At 35.4% G+C, this 21,032-nt stretch overlaps 2 protein-coding genes across 3 annotated transcripts in view; both read right to left on the bottom strand.

The window, feature by feature from the left end:
* Window positions 1–5,761, bottom strand: part of cd63 (CD63 molecule) — a 19,650-nt gene extending 13,889 nt beyond the window's left edge. The window contains 2 exon segments of the mRNA NM_199543.1: window positions 1,322–1,406; window positions 5,705–5,761. Of these exon segments, the coding sequence (NP_955837.1) occupies window positions 1,322–1,387 (66 nt within the window). The 5' untranslated portion in view covers window positions 1,388–1,406; window positions 5,705–5,761.
* Window positions 5,762–11,171: 5,410 nt separating this feature from the next.
* The window catches only part of mylk2 (myosin light chain kinase 2), a 22,750-nt gene continuing 12,889 nt past the window's right edge, over window positions 11,172–21,032 (bottom strand). For both annotated transcript variants that reach the window (XM_068216771.2, NM_001423712.1), the window contains exons 9-16: window positions 18,922–19,031; window positions 18,709–18,850; window positions 15,927–15,997; window positions 15,577–15,705; window positions 13,352–13,423; window positions 13,050–13,130; window positions 12,710–12,842; window positions 11,172–12,624 (exon numbers count right to left, since the gene is read on the bottom strand). In XM_068216771.2, the coding sequence (XP_068072872.1) occupies window positions 12,544–12,624; window positions 12,710–12,842; window positions 13,050–13,130; window positions 13,352–13,423; window positions 15,577–15,705; window positions 15,927–15,997; window positions 18,709–18,850; window positions 18,922–19,031 (819 nt within the window). In that variant the 3' untranslated portion in view covers window positions 11,172–12,543. The remainder of the gene's footprint in view (window positions 12,625–12,709; window positions 12,843–13,049; window positions 13,131–13,351; window positions 13,424–15,576; window positions 15,706–15,926; window positions 15,998–18,708; window positions 18,851–18,921; window positions 19,032–21,032) is intronic.

Here is a 21,032-nt window from a genome sequence, read left to right as displayed (position 1 = left end):
GGAGGTCGCTGTGTACACTTTTTCAGATCTCAAATTTCTTTTGCGAGTGCCATTTGTGCCTGTTCTTCTAACGTAAATCCACCAGAGGCCGCTGTCGACTGAAATACTGTACTGACAGATTGACCGACTGACTCGCCTTTCTCTTTCCCTAAACCCAACCAATAGTGTTTTTAAAAGCACCAATTGACCAATTGAAAAGGAGCAGCATCATACCGCCCCGTAGCATTCATTTTAAAGATGAAATGCAGTCATACGTATGTCTGGCTACATAACTCGCTATCTCAAAAAAATGTATATAAGGCTACCTTTTCAGAATGAGCCTGTGTTGGATAGTTAATCCAAAATTTACTTGCCCTAAAGTGGTTTCTGAGTTTCCTTATTTTCTGTTAAACGCAAGATCTTTTGAAGAATGCTTGTAATCGATAGTCACTGACTTCAATAATAAGTAACAAATGCCATGGAAGTACTGTAATTGGCTTGCAGTTACCTACATTCTTCAAAGTATCTTCTTTTGTGTTTAATCGATTTTTAAAAAAATCAAACTGAGGCAGAGTACATCATTTTCATTTTAAGACGAAGTGTCCCTTTAATTAAAACAAGCTTTAAACAGGAAAGCCATAAAATGTGCGAACTACCTAATTCTTAAGTAAACGACTGTGATGTTAATCAGCAAAAGGTATTTTCCAGCTAAAAAATCAAGGCTGATCCACATGTTAGCTGAACACGACGACAATGTGTTCCAGTCATCTGACAAAGTCAGGAAGCATGTTTTCCTGGATGTTGTGAAATTTCTGGCGTTACACTCTGAGTCATCATAAGATAAAGTCTATGTGGGTCTGCTAAACTCCTTCACTGGAAAAAGTGTGTGTCATAGTTATTAGCAACTCTCGAACTCTAAGAAACCACAAGATTTATTTACGTTGTAGAGAAGAATGTCAATTTCATTTCTCCTTTTTACGTCAAAGCTACTGATGAGAGCTAAACTAGCTCAATGTGATTGTGAAAAGGAGTATAAATGTTTCACAACAGTTTCCAAACAGTGTAGTAAATGCAGGGTTACACAAAATTCATTCATGTTGTCCCAACACAAGTTGATTAAGTTAACTTAACACATTTAAGTGGCTTAAACACAAAAAAGTTTAAGTTGTCCACCAAAAAAAGCAAATAGGTAGTTTGAAAAAGCAGCCAAAATATTTTTTGAGTTTATAACATGCAATAAGCCATTGTCGATTCACAGAAATGGGTCATGCTGTTATGGCACAATGTCTGGCTAATGTGAAATGTGGCCTGATATAATACAGACGTTATGTGTGTTACTCACCCAGAAGATGAAATTAAAGAAAAAGAGCAGGTATTTGACACATTTCGCTCCTCCTTCTACAGCCATGGTGGTTCTCGGTTAAATCCTGTAAACAAAATGAAGGTTAAAATCACATAAATGAAAGCACACGACCGCACCCACCAGCCTTAATAGCAGCAAGGTTAAAAATACAGGAACAATATATAGGTCAGTTTACTGACACAAGCTAAATGAGGCTAATAATTAACTGAGTATCGCTGAGAGTCAAATATCCCTTTTAAACAATTGAAAGAAAGCAAATATTTAAGGTAAAGAAGAACAATAATCCTGATTATTTCTCAAAAATCTAATCATAATAAAATCATAGATGTATATAAGGAAAAATAATATAAGGAACTAAGCTGCCTCTTAGAATAAAGCCGTAAAGTAAACAAACTAGTTACTGTTTCCTTTTTTAATGCCCTATGCCTACAAGTATGTATTTACTCCATTTACTCCGCCCATAATAATAGAAAACAGTTTGCTTGGCTTTAGGCTAATTGTTTTGTGTTTGCAGGGCTCACACTGGTATCACTGGTGGCAAGTACTTTTCTCAGTTCTTTTCTGAATAAATTTGTCAGTTATGAGACGAAGACTGAGAGAATGAGCTTAGGGTGCAAGTCCTCTCATTAGAGGTGTTGCATCATGAGACTTTACTTTTACTTTGTTCACTTTGAGCTTAACATTGCATTTGTCACCGTTTTGGTTGCAGTCTAAAGTCCTGGCTTGGTCTTTACACATGAATATGTTGGTGATTTTAATGGATTAATTGTGTGGTATATATATATATATATATATATATATATATATATATATATATATATATATATATATATTAGGGATGTAACGGTATTGTAAATACCGTCATACCGCAATATTAATTTTTTTCGATATTACCGAAGTCGCATGACTCGGTAAAACTATAGGTCTTCTGAGAAAATTTGCTCAGGCGAATGAAGCGAACGGGAGGTAGCGAAAACTACAATCCCCATCATCCCTTGCGGTCTGTTGTCGCTACAGATCCAGTAATGCGGAAATGGAGTGTGCTGCTAGAAGCGGGGATCAAAAAGAGCTGTAAAACTCTAAGGCCCCTTTTACAAGAGTGCATTTTAGTTTTAAAACGGCGTTGTAGAATGAAAACGATCCGCGTCCACACTCGCGTTTTACCCAGCGTTTCTGAACAGCTCTCCGTCCACACCAAAACGCTGAAAACGCACATCACGTGACCACACACACACTCTCGGGCAAGCGCTCCAGCATTTCTACCCAGATGAGAGCTCTGCTTGTCGGACTGCTCATCAAGCATCTCCCGCTGGATCTGATCTCGCTATATTTGCTAAACGTGATATTTCATTCATCTTGTTGTCTTTATCTAACGACATAGGCCAATTCCCTGACTTTGGTCATTGGAATCTATTAAGTTACTTGTTCACGGGTAACATGTTTTGGTTAAGCGCAAAGATAAGTTAATGATTAATCCAGGTACATTGACTGATCGCTTGCCTTTATTTCCTACAATGTATAAACTTATTGTATGTTATACTTTTATAATTATCGATTATTAAAACTGATATTTAGCAAAAGAGAGGGTGTGTTTCGTATTTTCACTGAAATTGAAAGGAGGCAGTTGTTATCGGCTCCGTTTTGTTATAAATATGCACACAGTGAAGATGACGCTCATATATGCAGCACGACGCCTCAACATTTCTGCTGTCTGTTAAGTTGCTAATATTAAAAAGAAAATAGGCAGTTCCTTATATCATGTTTACATTTTATTGATGAGAAAGTGAAACAACGTAGCCAGGGTGATGTGAATGAAGTTATAAAGTACACTGTTCCCTTTGAAGATTTACCCGTGTCCTCGGTATGTTTTCCATATCAAACTGAGAAGGGGGAGACTGCAGCCTTGATCAAACTTGCGAAGTCTTAACTTACAAGAAGAGGATGCAAGACTGAACTGTGTGTGGGCTACTTAATATTGAGGAAAAGCCCCAATCAGATAGGCGAACGTTTGCAGCCCCGCCTCCGTTTTCAGATGTCTCCGTCTTTCCCCATCCACACTGAGACGGAGCAGCAGCGTTTTAGAATGAAAACGGCCTCTCCAGCGTTTTCGAAACGCTCCGTTTTCGGCGCTCAAGAAATAAGTCATATAAGTCATATCTCTCTTGTCCCAGAAACCTCAGTACCAAATGAGAGGTTTTTTTTTCTGTTGCAGGGGACATTGTAAATGCCCAGAGATACCAGCTTTTACCAGATTATATTTATATGATAATTTTCCTTTAAACCCATCTCTATCTAAGTGAGTGAGTGATTAAATGTTGAATGTGATGAGTTTTCAACAATACTAAATTAAAAACTTAAATTTTTTTTTACATGGTTTAATATTTTTTTTGTTATTAAAATTGAAGTTCCTGTTTCAAAGCTTACAGATAGATGGCTAATTTGTATGTCATTGACACTTTTGGCACTTTTTTGGAGTATTTTCATAAGTTTTGTTTTTTCCTGTAAATGATTCAATAAATACCGTACCGTGACATTGATACCGAGGTATTACCGTACCGTGAAATTCTGATACCGTTACATCCCTAATATATATATATATATATATATATATATATATATATATATATATATATATATATATATATATATATATATATATCATTATTCATACAATAAATATTTGAGATTAAATGTGAAAAAGATTACTCATAGAAAATTAGTTTCAATAATTTTTTTTTTTTTTTTTGCAGTGACACATGACAAACTTTTTGTTAACTTTACTATAAGTCATACTAGTTGATCATAAAAGCAATATTCTACATTGTTATAGACCATTTTGAGGGATGAAAACAATAACAATGGTCCAAATGTATTTCCTGTTTCACATTTTTCATTGCAATAGCTTAAAAGAATCCAAAAATGTCCACATAATGATAAATAATGTTATGATAGCTATTTTAATGTCAAGTTATGACTGAATTGCCTCTTGTTACAGTTAGGAAACAGTTTAACAACATGCAGGAAAATGTAATGGTCTATAATGGAGTGAACATTTTGTTTAGTTTTTATTATACATTTCATGTCTATAAAAAAGCTAACAAAATACTATGGTGTATTACTACTATATTAGCTATAGTCATCATCATCATCATATTTAAATACTTGGCCATATAGTCTTAGCTTAGTCTTTAAAAATAGTATTCAAAACATAATTCATGTGTCGTGTTTTAGAAAAAAAAGTCATGATTCATTTAAAATAATGATGTGGAATTTCAACCTTTCAGTTACTAAGTCGAAATTAGAAATTTATCTTTTGCAAGAGACTACATTTAATCAAATTATTTTCCTCCAAGTTTTTAAAAGGTGCACATGTTATGTTTGACCATAAAATACGTTTATTATATATATATATGTTGTTTGTTTTTTTTTGCTAAATGACTGGTGTCTCGTTGTTTGTCAGTTCGTTTATAATAAACTCTTACAATTATATATATATATATATATATATATATATATATATATATATATATATATATATATATATATTGTCATCTGGAAGCTAAACAAAACTTATATGCAAAACTAATGCAAGTAAAACATGGTGTAATATTCCTTATTCCCTTTAATAACCCCAAAAAAGTTACCCAGGTAAAAGTAAATGTTGACGTGAGTTCAGTAACAAGGAACTAAGTAAAACCGTGAGAAAGGTTAAACTCCTGTCTTTACATCATCTGACTTCAGTCACGAGATTAATAGTCATAGTCATTGTTATAAAATGTAGCGTGAATTATTTGCCAAGCATACAAAATCGACAGTCTTTTAACTACGTCAGTAAATCGACTGTAACTTAGCTTAAATAAATATATTTCAAATATAATGGCGACACTCAACGGTTTTCTTTCTTTGTTCCTTATTCCACCTAACGTAATGTTGTATTACACAACCGCCTTTACTTTCTAAACTCGTCAATTTACCAACTTTTCAAGATTGTTTACACGATGGTATGTTGAATCTAACAGAATTAAGGTTTGTCGTGCGTCTGAAGTTGTGAAGACTGTTAGTTTCGCTCTCTCAGAAAAGGCAAGTCTGTTGAAATTCAGTCTACGACATAAGACGACTGGCAGAGGAAACAATGTGGCTATTCACTGGGTTAACAAAATTACACCCAGCGTGTAATTTCGAGGATTTCCAGTCAAAACTAATTACTTAAGATAACAGTAAGAAACCAAGTACCTTTGAACGACGAGAAAATCTGGCGTCGTCTTCAATTTCGAAACTACTTGAAAATCTGTTAATTTTTTAAAGCAGAAGTGTGGCGCGCCTGTCAATAACACATTTGTGTGAAAAATAAAAACCACTTACCTCGAGTAAAATGTTCAGCAAAGCGAAACTTGTAGAGCGAAAACTTGGATGCTGTCGATCCCAGCAACAGTACACGGATGTGACTAGTCGATGAGTGTGTACTTAGTAAATGTAACCCGTCCTAATAGCACCCCACCCCTTACTGCGGATTATGCTGAGCCTACTCGTACACACACAAAAAACACATCTGTTTAAAGAAGCCTTCATGTCTTATATATGCCTTAAACCCTTTAGATGGCTACTAATGTTTAACAGGTTGTCGACAACAAGGTAAACGTCACATTTTAAAGGTGTACTCAGTATTTCTATATTTTTTAATAATAATATGGTTTACAAAAATATATGGCAAGCCGTTTTAACATTTAATCAGTAGCCAGTACTAGTATCTATTCTCATGTTACTAGTGCTCGTTTTTTAGATACTAGTATCTTTTCCATTAGGCACAAGTAAGTATTTATTAGATGCATGTATTATAGATACTAGTGCCTATGCAGCTTTTTAAAAATATATTAGTGCCTACTCATTAGACATTAATTTTGTTTAGTACATACTACTAGTACTTATATATTAGATACTATCTATTTAATAGGTACAAGTACATATTAAATAGATACTAGTTCTTATTTATTAGATACTAGTGCTTATTTTAATAGTGAACTATAGTAACAATTATGTTTCTAGTAACAAATTAAAACACTTTCCATTTATTTCTATTGGGATATGTCATTGTGATATCAACTATTCACTTTTGACTAGTATGTATTCCAGCTGGGACTAGTACATATTTTTATGAATTAGTCCTTATTAATTAGATACTAGTTAAGTATTAGATACTATTACTTATGTATTAGGTACTACTACTTTTTCATTAGATACTAGTAGTACTTTTTAAATAGATACTGGTACCAATTCATTAGATACCAGTAACTAATAAACAATTACTATTACTAATCAATAACTACCAGTATCTATTTATGAGACACTAGTATCTTTCAAGGGTGTAGAATAAGCATGGACGGAGGGGACATGATGCCACCAATATCCACAGATTAAAATTTCCCCACCAATAATTTAATCACCTCCAAAATAAAATAATGCTTTGTAGAATTTTTCCAGTCAGGCGAACTGTGCAAGACTCAGGTGAGAAGTGGACACAAGCAGCTACATTTCAAAGAAAATTGTCAGGTCAAGTTTGTTACTAGCTCTCTATAATAGTAACCAATTAATGAAAGGCTTATTTTGATTTTGGTCTCCACGGCGATTATGAAAAAACAACAATCGAGATAAAATGGTGTCAAATTAGGTCACCATCAAAAACAAAAGCAAATCTATACGCCCTTAGTGTCTTTTATAACTATTACTAGTAACAATTCATATTTTACTAGTCAGTTCTGCTTTTTAACAGTCTTATGTTATGACTAGTCTAAATGGAAAAGCAGAGTTCAAATAAACATTTCACTAGTAACATTTCAAACAAGTACTAATATCTAATAAATGTGTACTAATATCTTTTAAATAAGTTGTAGTATCTATTTCATAAGTATCTGTTTAATAAGTACTAATATCTAATTAATAAGAACTATATCTATTAAATAGACACTAGTATCTTATGAACAAGTACTAGTATTTAATAGGTAGTAAAATCTAATGAATGAGTACTAGTATCTAGTAAAAAGAACTAGTATTTACTGCGTAAGCACTAGTGTATTTTTAAAAAGCACGAGTAACTAAAGAATAGACACTACTAGTAAAATGAATAAGCACTAGTACTTATTGGAAAAGATATTAGTATCTAAAAATAAGTAGTAACGTGACAGTAGATACTAGTACGAGTTATAGATTAAATGTCAAAACGGCTTGCCATAAGTATGGCATCAGTTTTCATGCTAGCATCTTTTTTTTTAGATACTAATATCTTTTTTTTATACTTATTCAGTATATACAGTGCTCAGCATATTTGAGTACACACCACATCTCTAATTTCAATTCACATATTCTATATGAAGCTTTACAACATTATATTTGTGCATTAGTCAGTGCTGAAGCCAAATCTGGAGCTAATCTAACAAAAATAACTTGCGATAATGGTTAGGGGAAAAAATTAAATTAAATTTTGAAAAATAGCAAAAATCAGGAGAAACAAAAAAATATAAATAATTTGGTTGAAATATTTTGCATGAATGTAAATGTTTTATGTTTCCATTACTAAAGATGTTCTGTGACTAAAATTTTATTTTAATATACATATCTGTTTGATAAATCTGTTTTGTTTAAATGCACCAATATATATTATCCATATTTACTGAGAAATAAATAAAAATATTCATTTTCAAAATGGGCTGTACTCTTATATGCTGAGCACTGTTTTTATCACATACTAGTTCCTATTAAAGAGCCCATATTATGGGTTTTTGAAAATTCCCCTCCATGTAGTGTGTAACACAGCTCTAAGTGAAGTGAAGTATCCAGCTAAGGCTTAAATCTGTAAGAATACAGTGTTTAAAACTGTTGATTCATCTATAAAAGAGTCGAATCATAGTGCTTCAAACGAGTCGCCTTGATACCGACTCATTAGGTGTTTCGCCATGACGTACGAACGAAACAAAGTTTTTCACGTGCACGCGCAAACCCGGGAGATTTCAAACCTGAGGCCCCGCCCTCTGACGCAGTAACCCAGACACACACACACACACACACACCCACAAACACACGCACACCCACAAACACACGCACACAAACATGCCGGTCGATTGAAGTCACACTGCAGATGGATATTATATTGAGTCTCTACCCAAAGATGAAACATCAGCATTATAACCAAGCAGTTGGAAACTTCTGGAAGCTACATGCTACAAAGAATACTTCATCTGAGTTTGTTAAAGGAAGGATCAGTAAAGAGTAACTGATGGACGTCAGGATGGGTTTCTTCCTACATTTATCAAGTGTAAGTACGTGCGGTTAAAGTTGTTTCCTCGTTTACTCTAGCTTGCAAATGTATTTAGTTGTGATTTGTTACTTGTAACCGCGTGTACTGTATCAGGTTAACTGGATATTTTATCTTATCGCGTGCAAAGTCACGTTAAAAACGCGACGCGTGCTGTTTGTTTATGGAGCTCCGTGCTAGAGTTCTGCTCCCGCGATTTATTCGGAAATGTATTCCCGCGCCGCAGAAATCTGGCGCGGGGAGAGAGAGAGAGAGAGAGCGAACGAACGAACGAACGAGCTTTGTGTACTTTGTGCTGTGTGTGTTTTTTTATACAGACAGCTTGGCTGTCTGGACTGTATACTGGGTGATATTTGGTTGTGTTCTCCGCTCTAGCGGGACCGGGCGCGGCGGGCAGAAAACGGAGCGGGTTCTCAGGCTAAAACCTGGCGGGTGCGGGCTGAAGCGGGAGCGTTGTCATCCGGAGGTGTGTGTGTGTTTTTGTGTGTGTGTGGTATGGCGAGTACACGACTGTCTCCTTCGTTCGGTTATCCGTGGCACTATCCACTCGCCATAGTGTGGCAGCTAAAGTCCACGCCTACACTATCGAGCGTGTATGAACTGTGATTACTTTTTAAATTGCTGATTAGCTATTGGCCATTTCCCTCTCTGACTGAAGGCAGTCGACCAATCGCGACAGACTGTCATCGGCCCAATCAGCGCAGATTAGCTTCGCGCTAAGGAGGGGTTTGGGAACAAATGAATCACTGGACGATTCATACAGGAGTCGCTGGGATAATTAGATAAAAATAAATGCAGATTATAAGACCATGAAAGTGTTTTTTGACCTTGCATGCATATTAGACTGTTGTTGGAGACCCTTACAACCAAGATATGACCTTATTTCATGTATAATATGGGCTCTTTAAATAATGGCAAATTAAATATTAAACACTAGTACACCTATTCATCAGTTAAAGAATACTAAGTACATATTAATTATCTTCAAGTCTTGCAGATCAAATCTTCAAGGAATTGCCCTAATAGATGAGCTAACCACATCTAGTTTCAGTACACCAACCACAAACCTCTGAAAGGAGTATTAAAAGCTTTGAGACACATCCCATTATATTTATAGTCATTTTGTTGAAAATGCTGCTTTGACATAATTGACACAGTTAAAACAATATAGAATAAAAAAAATGACCTGACTAGCCTAAAACTGTGGTTATACAAATGCTAATCAATGCAACAAAAACACAACAACATGGTTACACTTTATAGGGTCATGATTATGACATATTATTTAAACTCAAACAATTGTTTAGTTGGATTGTGTGTTATAAAATCTAAAGTTGATAAGACATAATTTTATTACACTCTTGTAAATATCATCTGGCACATTGAAGACGTCAGCATAGATTAGAAGTCATTTTGGTGGCTTGAGAAAGCCAACATACTGTTTTACTACACAAACTTAATATTCTTCTTCTTCTGAGAATAATTTTTATATGCATCTCCTACTAGACTGTTCATACTACAATTACCAAACTCACTCCAAACCTCCAAACTGGTCGGACTCAGGTGGCTATGTCTTTTCCAACTGATCCGACTTCCGAAAACTGACCTGGAAAATTCAGGAAAGTCCCATTGACTTAACATTGGACCAAACTTTGAGACCTCATAACTTTGCGCCAGACTGCCATACAGACTTGGGGTTACACTCATTTAACTCAGACTACTCATCTGCCAATCACTGATGACATTTCAACTTACTAGTCTTACCCTAGCAACCACTTACAGCACCCTAGCAACTATCCCATAGACGTACATTGTAAAAAAAAAAACTGCCATTGACTACATTGGACATACTAACAACACACCAAATGACACTAACAATATACTAATCCATACTAAAAACATACTAATACTAGCATCATGCTAATTCATACTAAATTCATAGAAACAACATGCCAAGTTAAACTAAAACCTTGCTAACAATATGCTTATGTATGCTAAAAAAACATGTGAAAACGTATATGCTAACGTATATGTACTTGTCTATGCCAGCTGTTTCAAACTTCTTAAAAACCACTTCAATTATTTAAACTTTAAAACTACTTCAAACTTTCAGACTAGGCTCTCTCAACCCATCATACAGTTTGTCTACGAACTTTTCTTTTCTAGTTCAGTTTATTCTTTCTTGTATTACAAACACACAGTGTGATGTTTTATTGCTACATTGCCATGGTTTGATAAATTAACTTAATAATAAACCAGTGGAATGAATTAAATGCTCCACAAACATCTAGAGGAGGCTAAGATGTATTAAGGTTTGTTTTTCTCCAATTTCTCTAAAAATAACATTGACATTATAATCTGAAAAACATCATTAGCATGATGTAATTTCAATTCCAGGGGAATTCTACTCATGTCTGCACAAGTACCTGTTTAGAATCCATTTTGTACACTTTATTTTCCTGTTTTTACATCCAAGAGTGGAAAAAATATGAATGAATGAAAGCATTGAGAAGGGAAACAATGTGTTTTTCCAATACTTTCTTATTCGTTTATTTCTGGAAGTCACATTATAAATTTAATGACACATGCAATTTGAATGAACATGCCACTGCTTATTTAACCACCTGTATTTACAGTCTGATCATCATCAGCAAATGAATATAAATGTTTCGTCACATTTCAAAACAGGATCTTCTGCATGAAATACTTTGTTGATACGAGCAAAAATTCATACTGAACTTCTTGTTTTTACTTCCTGTTCATGAACCAACAATTATTTCTCGTAAAATATGTCAGACCACCATTATTTTCCTGTCACATTTTGGATACGTGGTCTTCATTTACTGGCCATTTAAAATATGAATAATAAAATCTTAGGCATTATCAGATCAAAAAAAAGAAAAGTTGCTCCCTTTTATTTAGGACATTTTCCATTTTAGCCACATGCTCTCCCATACTGGCCACTTTATTAGGTACAACTGTCCAACTGCTCATTAACGCAAAGTTCTAATCAGTCAATCACATGGCACCAACTCAATGCATTTAGTCAGGAAACTGAAGATACAATTTGCAAAGGCTCGCCAAAATTGGACAATGGAAGATTGGAAAAATGTTGCTTGGCCGATTGAGTCTTGACTTCTGCTGTGACATTAGGATGGCAGGGTCAGATTTTGGCGTCTACAACATGAAGCATGGATCTATCCTGCCTTGTATTAATAGTTCAGCGTGGTGGTGGTGTAATAGTGTGGAGGATATTTTCTTGGCACACTTTAGGCCCAATAGTACCAATTGAGCATTGTGTCAACGCCTAAGCCTACCTATCTTCCGATGGCTACTTTCAGCAGTATAATGCACCATGTCATGCAGAGCAAATCATCTTAGACTGTTTTTTTGAACATGACAATGAGTTCACTGTACTCAAATGGTCCTCACAGTCACCAGATCACAATCCAACTGAGCACCTGTCGGATGTGGTGGAACGTGAGATTCGCATCATGGATGCACAGCAAACTAAACTGCAGCAACTGTGTGCTGCTATCACTTCAATATGGACTAAAATCTCAGGAATATTTCCGGTACCCTGTTGAATCTATGCCACAAAGGATTAAGGCAGTTCTGAAGCCAAAAGGGGGTCCAACCCTGTACTAGTAAGGTGTACCCAATAAAGTGGCCGGTGAGTGTTTATAGCTATACGTTTAATTTATGAATGCTTGAAACAATATACAAGATATATATGTATTGTATAAATAAATGGTTCTTGCACATTATAGATTTGTGTGGTTTACCAATGCAATTAAAATCAGCAGCCAGTCAAACTTCAGAGGTGAAAGGTGATTTGCAGTGCGGCACAGCAATACAAAGACATGACCTGTGTATTATAAGAGTTTGAACATACTCAGATTCCAAGTGAGGTCAAGGAACCTGAACTTCCAATCTTCTTGAACCTATTTGCTGCAGCGATAGCTATGTAGTTTTTCTGTATAGAAGGAGAGCAAGAGAGCATTTAGTACTTTAAAACTGAGGACACAATGATCTGCCACTTTCTAAACACAGTGTTTTACCTTCCACAATCGCCTGGCCATGTATTTCTTGAGGAGAACCTGTGACTTGAGCACGATGTTACTGCTTTTGGCTTTCTCAAAGATGTTGTTGAGCCATGGGTGTTTGAGACACTGTGTGGCACTCATACGACCACTAAAAAGATGATGAATTAAAAACAAACACCTATAATCTTTCGAATATACAAAAGTCATACAAAATACAGTTGTTGTTTTAACTTGAGTGCCACTATATAGTCACTGTATGCGAATATTGTGTTCAACTAAACACAATTATGTGATTTTGGAGTGGCCAAGCGTTAAAATATGATGATGATGAACTTGTATTTTCATTTTACGTTACCTTCTTTCTCTGATCAGTAGGTTGGAAACAAAGTCCCGCGCGTCAGCAGACACGTGCTCAAAAGCGTCCTCGTCGAAGTACCTACATACATCCAAAAGGGGGCGCTGCTTCATAACACATTTTTAGATTGAAAGTTTTTCACATTTTTCATGAACACAAAAGATTTCAGATTAGATATTTCTTTGGCAGCACATTTCTCTCAAAGATAAAAAATATATATATTATAGTTCTGACTTTTCATTTCACAGTTATGAGGGGTTGTTTTAACTTGCATTTCTCAAGTAACCTTAATCGTAACCTACCAGTTCCCCATGAGCACATTATTGAGGGTCTGGCCGTCATCATCACCCAGAAAAGGAGAGAGGCCACTTAAACTAGAACAGAAAAAGAATATATACAGTTGAAGTAAGAATTATTAAATCCCCTTTGATTTTTCTTTACATATATATATATATATACATATATATATATATATATATATATATATATATATATATATATATATATATATATATATATATATATATATATATATATATATGTATATATATATATATATATATATATATATACACCCAGTGATGTTAGGAGTTGCATAGGAGTTTTCACAGTGTCTGATAATATTCGTCTAGAATAAAAAGGGTTTTACATTTTTTTTTAAAACCATTTCAAGGTCAATATTATTAGCCCCTTTAAGCTATATATTTATTTTTTTGATAGTCTACAGAACAAACCATCATTATACAATAATTCGCCCAATTACCCTATTCTGCCTAGTTAACCTAATTAACCTAGTTACGCCTTTAAATGTCAATTTAAGCTGTATAGAAGTGTCTTGAAAAATATATAGTAAAATATTATTTACTGTCATCATGGCAAAGATAAAATAAATCAGTTATCAGAGATGAGTTATTAAAACTACTATGTTTCGAAATGTGTTGAAAAAAAAACTTCTCTCCCTTAAACAGAAATTGAGGAAAAAATATAAACAAGGCGGCTAATAATTCAGGGGGGGGGCTAATAATTCTGGCTTCAACTGTATATATTAGAAATTCAACAGTTTAGCTGACATGAATCTAACAGTGTAGCCCAAGTTTCAGTTTTGGTGGCTACCCAAATACTCCATTACACTGGTAATGCTTTAATTAGACAACACAGATGACAGAGTGACCCTGGATGCTGTTTAACTGCCCTTGTTTGATGTTATTGGACTCACTCCCAGTTCTTTTACCACACGTTACCACTGTTGGCCAATGTTTTTAACTAATTTGTATGACGTCATTGATAAAAATAACTGTACTTATAATGGGGATTTACTTTTGTATTTATTTGCAGAAAGCGATGTTGAATTAAAATGCAGTTAATGTTTAAAAAGTGTTAATTCCAGTACAGAATATTTTCATTAAAATCCTGACTTTTCCCCCTCACAATTGACTTGTTCTCCTTCACAATTTTGACTTTATCTCACAATTCTTACTTTTTGCTCACAATTGTGAATTTGTATCTCACAAATATTTCTCTTTCTTACTTTTTTCCTCACAATTATTTTTTCTCAAAATTCTTACTTTTCCCCCTTCACAATTCTAACTTTGCAAGGAAAAAGGGTGAGATACAATTATGTATTTGCATCTCACAATTCTACCTCTTACAATTCTTTTACCTCTCACAATTCTGACTTTGTATCTCACAAACCTTTTTATTTGCATTCTATCTTAAAATTCTGACTTGTTTCATTAAAAATTTGACTCTTACAATCAGGGGTACTGCTCGCCGATATGGGCCTTATGACATTTGGTGGGCTTGGGTGGTGCGTTTTGAGGACAAAAGTGAAGAGTCTTACTTTTCTCCTCACAATTCTTACTTTTTCCCCTTTGTGAGATACAATTTCATAATCGTATCTCACATTTGTACTTTTTCTCACAATTCTTACTTTCCATTCTTAAAATTCTTACTTTTTCTCAAACAATGGTTCCCCCTCAAAATTAAGACTATTTTCCCCTACAGTTCTGACTTTTTCCCCTCACAATTTTTACCTCTCACATTGCTTACTTTTTTCCCCTTACAACTCTTACTTTCTCTTCACAATTCTTACCTCTTTCTCACAATTCTGACAATTTTCCTTACAATTCTTACCCCTTTACTCACAATCCTAACCCCTTTCTGACACAATTTTTACCTTTTTTACAATCCTTACCTTTTTCTCTCACAATACTTACATTTTCCCTCAATTTTTACCCTTTTCCTCACCATTATTACTCCCCCCCCCCCTTAATAATTACCTTTTTTTCACAATTCTTGCTTTTTTCCCTAAAATTCTTACCTCTTTCTGTCAATTCTTACACCCCCCATCCCCCCCCCCCCCACACACACACACACTACTCTGACTATATCTTCAGTTTTGACTTTCTATCTTCTATCTGAAATTCTGACTTTTCCCCATACCAATTCTGACTTTGTATATCGCAACTTTGACCATATATTGAAATTACAACACAGAACGATGCAACATGAATTTGGTGTGATTTACAGCATGTAAGTGACGACTCCCAAAGTCCACATATCCGTAGGGAAGGAGACAAAATCAAAGTTCACAACCTCTGGAGCTAAAAACTCAGGCGTTCCAAATGAAACTTTGAGCTTCTCTCGTGGTTTATATCTGAAGAGGGACAAAGAGAAAAGTTAGTCAAAGCATAAAAATAAGCCTCGGCTATAATATTTGACTCCCAAGGGATTAACACATGCAAAAATACACGCTTGTCACTGGAAAAGTATGTAAGGCAAATGTCAGGCCAGTTAAAATGGCTGATGACAACACTAATCTTTGTTCGAACACATAAACCTGCACGGGTAAGAACAATATCATGGTATAAATCCCACCTCCTGGCTAGTCCAAAGTCGATAATTTTCACCTGATGGCTAGAGCGATTAACAAGGAGGATGTTCTCTGGCTGAAAAAGAAAGTGATAAACTGTTGGATCATCACCGCGTTTTAAAGCTGTCAGACAAAAAACAACTCTATGCAAACCATATTAGAGGTTTAAAGGTTCCATGAAATTAAAATAATGTTTTTTAGACGTTAGTATCATTAGTATTGTTAGTTTTTAAGGATATCTATTAGGTAGTGTGCTCCAAAACATTGACAAAATTTGCGTTCAGAAGATATAACACTGATATAAGCATGTAAAGTTTGTAGTTTGACACGTCTGCCTAAATGGATAAACAGTTTTATTTAAGTCACCTCATAGTTTAGTTTCTAATCAAATCTTGACCAATCAAATGCTCTCTCTGACATGCCCCGCCCACTTCAAGACGCTTCTCATTTGCGTTTCATTTGATGCACTTGATTTCAATCACTTTCACTGGCAAAAGAATTGATAAAACCAAAAGGCTATTGGCTGTTTTTTTAAGGGGAGGGGCTACATTGAGTCCCACCCTCTTTTCATGTTGTGGTTGAGATTATGTCAAACATCGAATAAAAGTGCATATTTCAAGGCACTTCACAGGACCTTTAAGGGTGTCCGAAAGGATGACTAATATGTGAGAAATATTTGAAAAGAAGCTGCAATCTGACAATCAAAGTACAAAAGTACAAAATAAAATCTACAAAACAGATTACCTAAAAGTGTTTATATAAATCATCAAATCTTCTGTCCAATCAAATGCTCTCTACTTTCTACTATTTGTCCCACCCCCTTCAAGATGCTATTGCTATATTAGCTTGAGCTCAACCACTCTCCCACATGCAGAGTGGTGATAAAAAAATAAATGCTATTGGCTGTTTCTTAAAAAGGAGGAGGAGCTACGTCCCACCCTGTCTTCATGTTTTTGTTCAAATTAAGTCAAACGTCAAACAAAAATGCAACTCAAAGCGCTTCCTGAGAACTTTAATAGAATTTTTTTGCACACCAATAGTGCGTTAAAATTGCGATATATTGACCTCCGAATTGCACTTTGAAAACAAAAATGACCACCTTATTAAGGTGTTGTTCCAAACTGAAGTGCTCAAAACTGGTCACTATTATGGGCCCTCCAGAATAAAGGATTTTGAAGGGTACAGCCGATGGACACTTGATCTTTTGCATAAGGACTTTTTTTTGCAATTTGTTTAAAAATGTACTTAAAGAGCCCCTTTTGTGGGTTTTTGAAAATGGCCTTCTATGCAGTGTGTAACACAGCTCTAAGTGAAAGATAACATCCAGCTGAGGCCAAATCTGAAAGTGCACCGTTTAAAACGATTGACTCTTTAACGAAATAGTCAACTTGGAGTTGAATAAATTAATCGGGTTCGGATCTTTTGCTTGAGCGCATTAATATGGTACATCACCAAATATGTGCCGGATCCGATAAAACATTCAGGCACTAGCAGAGCGCGGGGGTTCACAGGACTAATCATGACACGAAGATGACAATCACTGACAGATGGAGACTTAGCTGCTGGAAATAAACGGTTAAAGTACATTTTCACAACAACACCACAGTATAGCCAACCTATGCTGTGTTTGTTCCTGTCATCCAGCTGGAACTGTTTGGATTAATACTGAATGTGTGTCATTGTTATTACTTGGGGTTCGTGTTACGAATAGAGGAATAACCTGTTTAACTGCATTGCTTTATTGCACTCCTGCATTGGGCTCTCGCATATTCTGTGCTACTTCATACCTATGGTGGGCCTTTCTCTCTGTCTCGCACTGAACCCAGTCGACCAAACACAACAGACTGGGTCATAAGACACAGCAGATTAGCCTCACGCAAAGGAGAGGCACAAATGTTTTGCTGAACGAATCATATGGGAATCTTTAGGATAATTAGGCAAAAATAAATGCATATTTTTAGACAATGAAAGTATTTTTTTGACCTTGCATGCATATCAGACTGTTGTGGGAGACCCCTAAAACCAATATATAACCTTTTATAATGCACAAAAAGGGCTCTTTAAAAGGACAATAACAGGAAAAAAAAGATTATACACAGCGAACGAAATGAAAAAAAATAGAAAAGCAGTAAGACAAATCCATTTTAGGTGCAAATCAAAACAAATTACTCAGAAAATAAATTTCGGCTTTAAATTATGTTTTCTTTTACATTTTATTATTTATTAATGTTTTTTAATGCATAAACATTGTGACTCATTTTTATCCTAAAATGAGTAAAGCGCAGCAAAGTTATATGATAGAATAACAACTGGAGTTTGACTGTATAAATAAGTGCGTTCCAAAGAGAAGCTTTTTTTGTCTCCTACACCCTTCATAGCTGTCACTTCAGAGGGTAAACCCTTTAAAGGGATTAGGGCATAGAAATGAGCCCTTATGAATGGAACATAGCGTAAATCAAGCCAAGTTTAATTTAGAAATTATACTCTTAACGGAAAAATATACATATTGGTTAATTTACAACAGCTGAAAATGTGCTGTTTAGTCAAGTATATGATCTTCTTTTAATGGAAAATTAAACGGTTGTTCCAAAAATCACTGAACAACAAATTTCAAGACAATAAACATAATGGCTGCCCTAAATTTGCCTTGAGGTCTATTTATGACTGACATTTCCCTTCAACGTTATTGTCTAAAACAGCATATACCATAACTGCTTACTCTATAATCCCAGACAATCTGCATGAGAACAGAAGTCTAAATCTGACCCTTCCTGCTTTGCCTGTTACCTTAAGGTCCAGATGAAGCACGTACATCTGATGCATGTACTGAACGCCCTCACAGATCTGCTTCACAAACACCATCGCATCCACCTCCGTCAGCGGACTGCTTTCATCCACAATCCTCTCGAACAGCTCGCCTCCCTCCACACTACAGAAAACAAGACTATCAATAGGTTCATACTCCATGTAACGCTTGTATAAAGGGTTGCTTCTACTCACTATTCCAGGATGAGCACGACTTGATTCTTGACCTCGAAGGCCTCATAAAGCTGGAGGATGTTGGGGTGGCTCAGCTGGTTCATGACCTGCATCTCATTCAGTGCCATGTCCTGGTAAAAACAAGAGAACAGTCATATCATGTCCTGATCAGAAACTCAAAATGGTCCTTTCTTACTTAAAAGGATATATTTGGTCTTTTGTAATGGCTGTATATAAGAATAATGGCCATCAAATTACTGAAATATCTCAATTTAAATTATTTTTTCTATGTGTGATTTGATTGGATGGAAATCAAAAGACTGATTATTCTACTCAGCCAATCACCATAGAAAAGAAAAAATAAGGTAGTGACTGCAGGTGGAGTAAAGGGGTCAATACAGCACTAAAAATGTACTGGATTGAAAGTAAAAATACACATTCGTAAAACTACATGGTAAAGCACAATGCCTAAGAAATATTACTCAGTTACAGTAATTTCAGTATTTGTAATTTGTTACTTTACACTAGGGCTGCACAATATGTTGTTTCAGCATTGATATCGCACTGTATAAATCTGCAATGGTCACATCACAGTATTAGCAAAAGTTGGGATCATAGTTGATCAGCACCGCTGTTCAGAATATGTAATTTGTGGGCATCACAGTTTAATCTTAAAAAACATGGATTTTTAAGACCTGTGACTGTGCAAGATTTTAGCGAACATAAACCAAGTTGTTATGAAACGTATATAATGCAAAATTAATTAGGTTTCATTATATAGACTACAAATACTACACACTATACAGTGTTATTTTATTTATCACTAATGCATTATTGCACAAGGGTCACACCCGTACTCTTTATGAGAAGTGCCATGGGATTTGTAATGACCACCTAGAGTCAGGACCTCGGTTTAACATCTCATCTGAAAGATGGCGCTCACTGACAGTACAGTGTCCCTTTCACTATACTGGGGAATGAGGACTCAGCAGCTGCTCAGCCCGGCTAAGCCTCAGTGAGTAATCGGTCTTGGGCTGAAGGGTGATATGGCTGTGCTAATCTAATAATTAATTACTTGTGACTCTGGATCACAAAACCCATTTTATTTTGGAGTCGTATTTTTAGGGAATAACCACAACTACACGATATGGGTAAAAAATATTGATATTTGTGTATAGTAAAAATCTTTACAATATTAAATAAAGATTATGCTCCATGAAGAACTGTAAATTGATTGTGTGAACTGAATTGTAAAGATCATGTAAATGTCCTACTGTACATTAATTACAATTATTTTATGGTCAGTTATACAATATGAAGTACATTTTTGGTTGGTTACATGCATTAAGCACTTCACTTAGTCCAATTTAAAAGTTTTTAACTCTCGGATGTTCTATCCTAAGTAAACATACTTCAATGAAAAGCTTTAGTCACACTGGGCTTTTCCTCCCATAGCCTTCCATTTATACCCACGCGAATGCATCAGACCGGAAACGCAGGGTCATGCGTCAAGTTTCGCAGGTTGAAGCTTGGTGAACTCTGACCTGCGAAATCGCATCACTTGACTGCGTGAGACCAATCGAGGATCAAAACATGACCTCTCTGGACAAAAATTTAAAGCATGGAGCAATCGCTCACTTTTCTTAAATGTCTAATCAGCTAGTTTAATCCCGCCCCTTTTCGCAGCGCTGCACGACAGAAAATCGCATGCTCAAACTCTAATGTGACCGCAGCTTTATTCATTCAGCTCAATGATATATTAATCTCCATTTAGGCCCAGTCCCAATTCTATTTTTGTACCCCTACCCCTTGTCCCTTGAAACAGAGTGTGAAGGGGAAGGGCTTCAAAATTTACCCCTAAGCAATGGGACACCACTACAACACCTGCACACGTCATCATATGCCGTCGTGAGCTCTTGCTTCATATGAGATCGATGATGGCGACTACTGTAGTTATTCCAGTTGCGTTATTTTTTTAGAATTTAACTTCAGGAAATCACTGTAATATAATGTGTATATAACGACATAATGAAGCAACAAGATTGTAACTGTACTGTGAATTTACACCGTGGCCATATTCATCAATGTAAATACACGAAAACAACATTAACATTATAGCAGACACTGAAAAT

Source organism: Danio rerio, chromosome 23, assembly GCF_049306965.1.
Source record: "Danio rerio strain Tuebingen ecotype United States chromosome 23, GRCz12tu, whole genome shotgun sequence".
Classification (NCBI taxonomy): Eukaryota; Metazoa; Chordata; class Actinopteri; order Cypriniformes; family Danionidae; genus Danio; species Danio rerio.
Note: the sequence above shows the minus strand (reverse complement) of the source record. Positions and strands in the feature narration are given on the sequence as shown.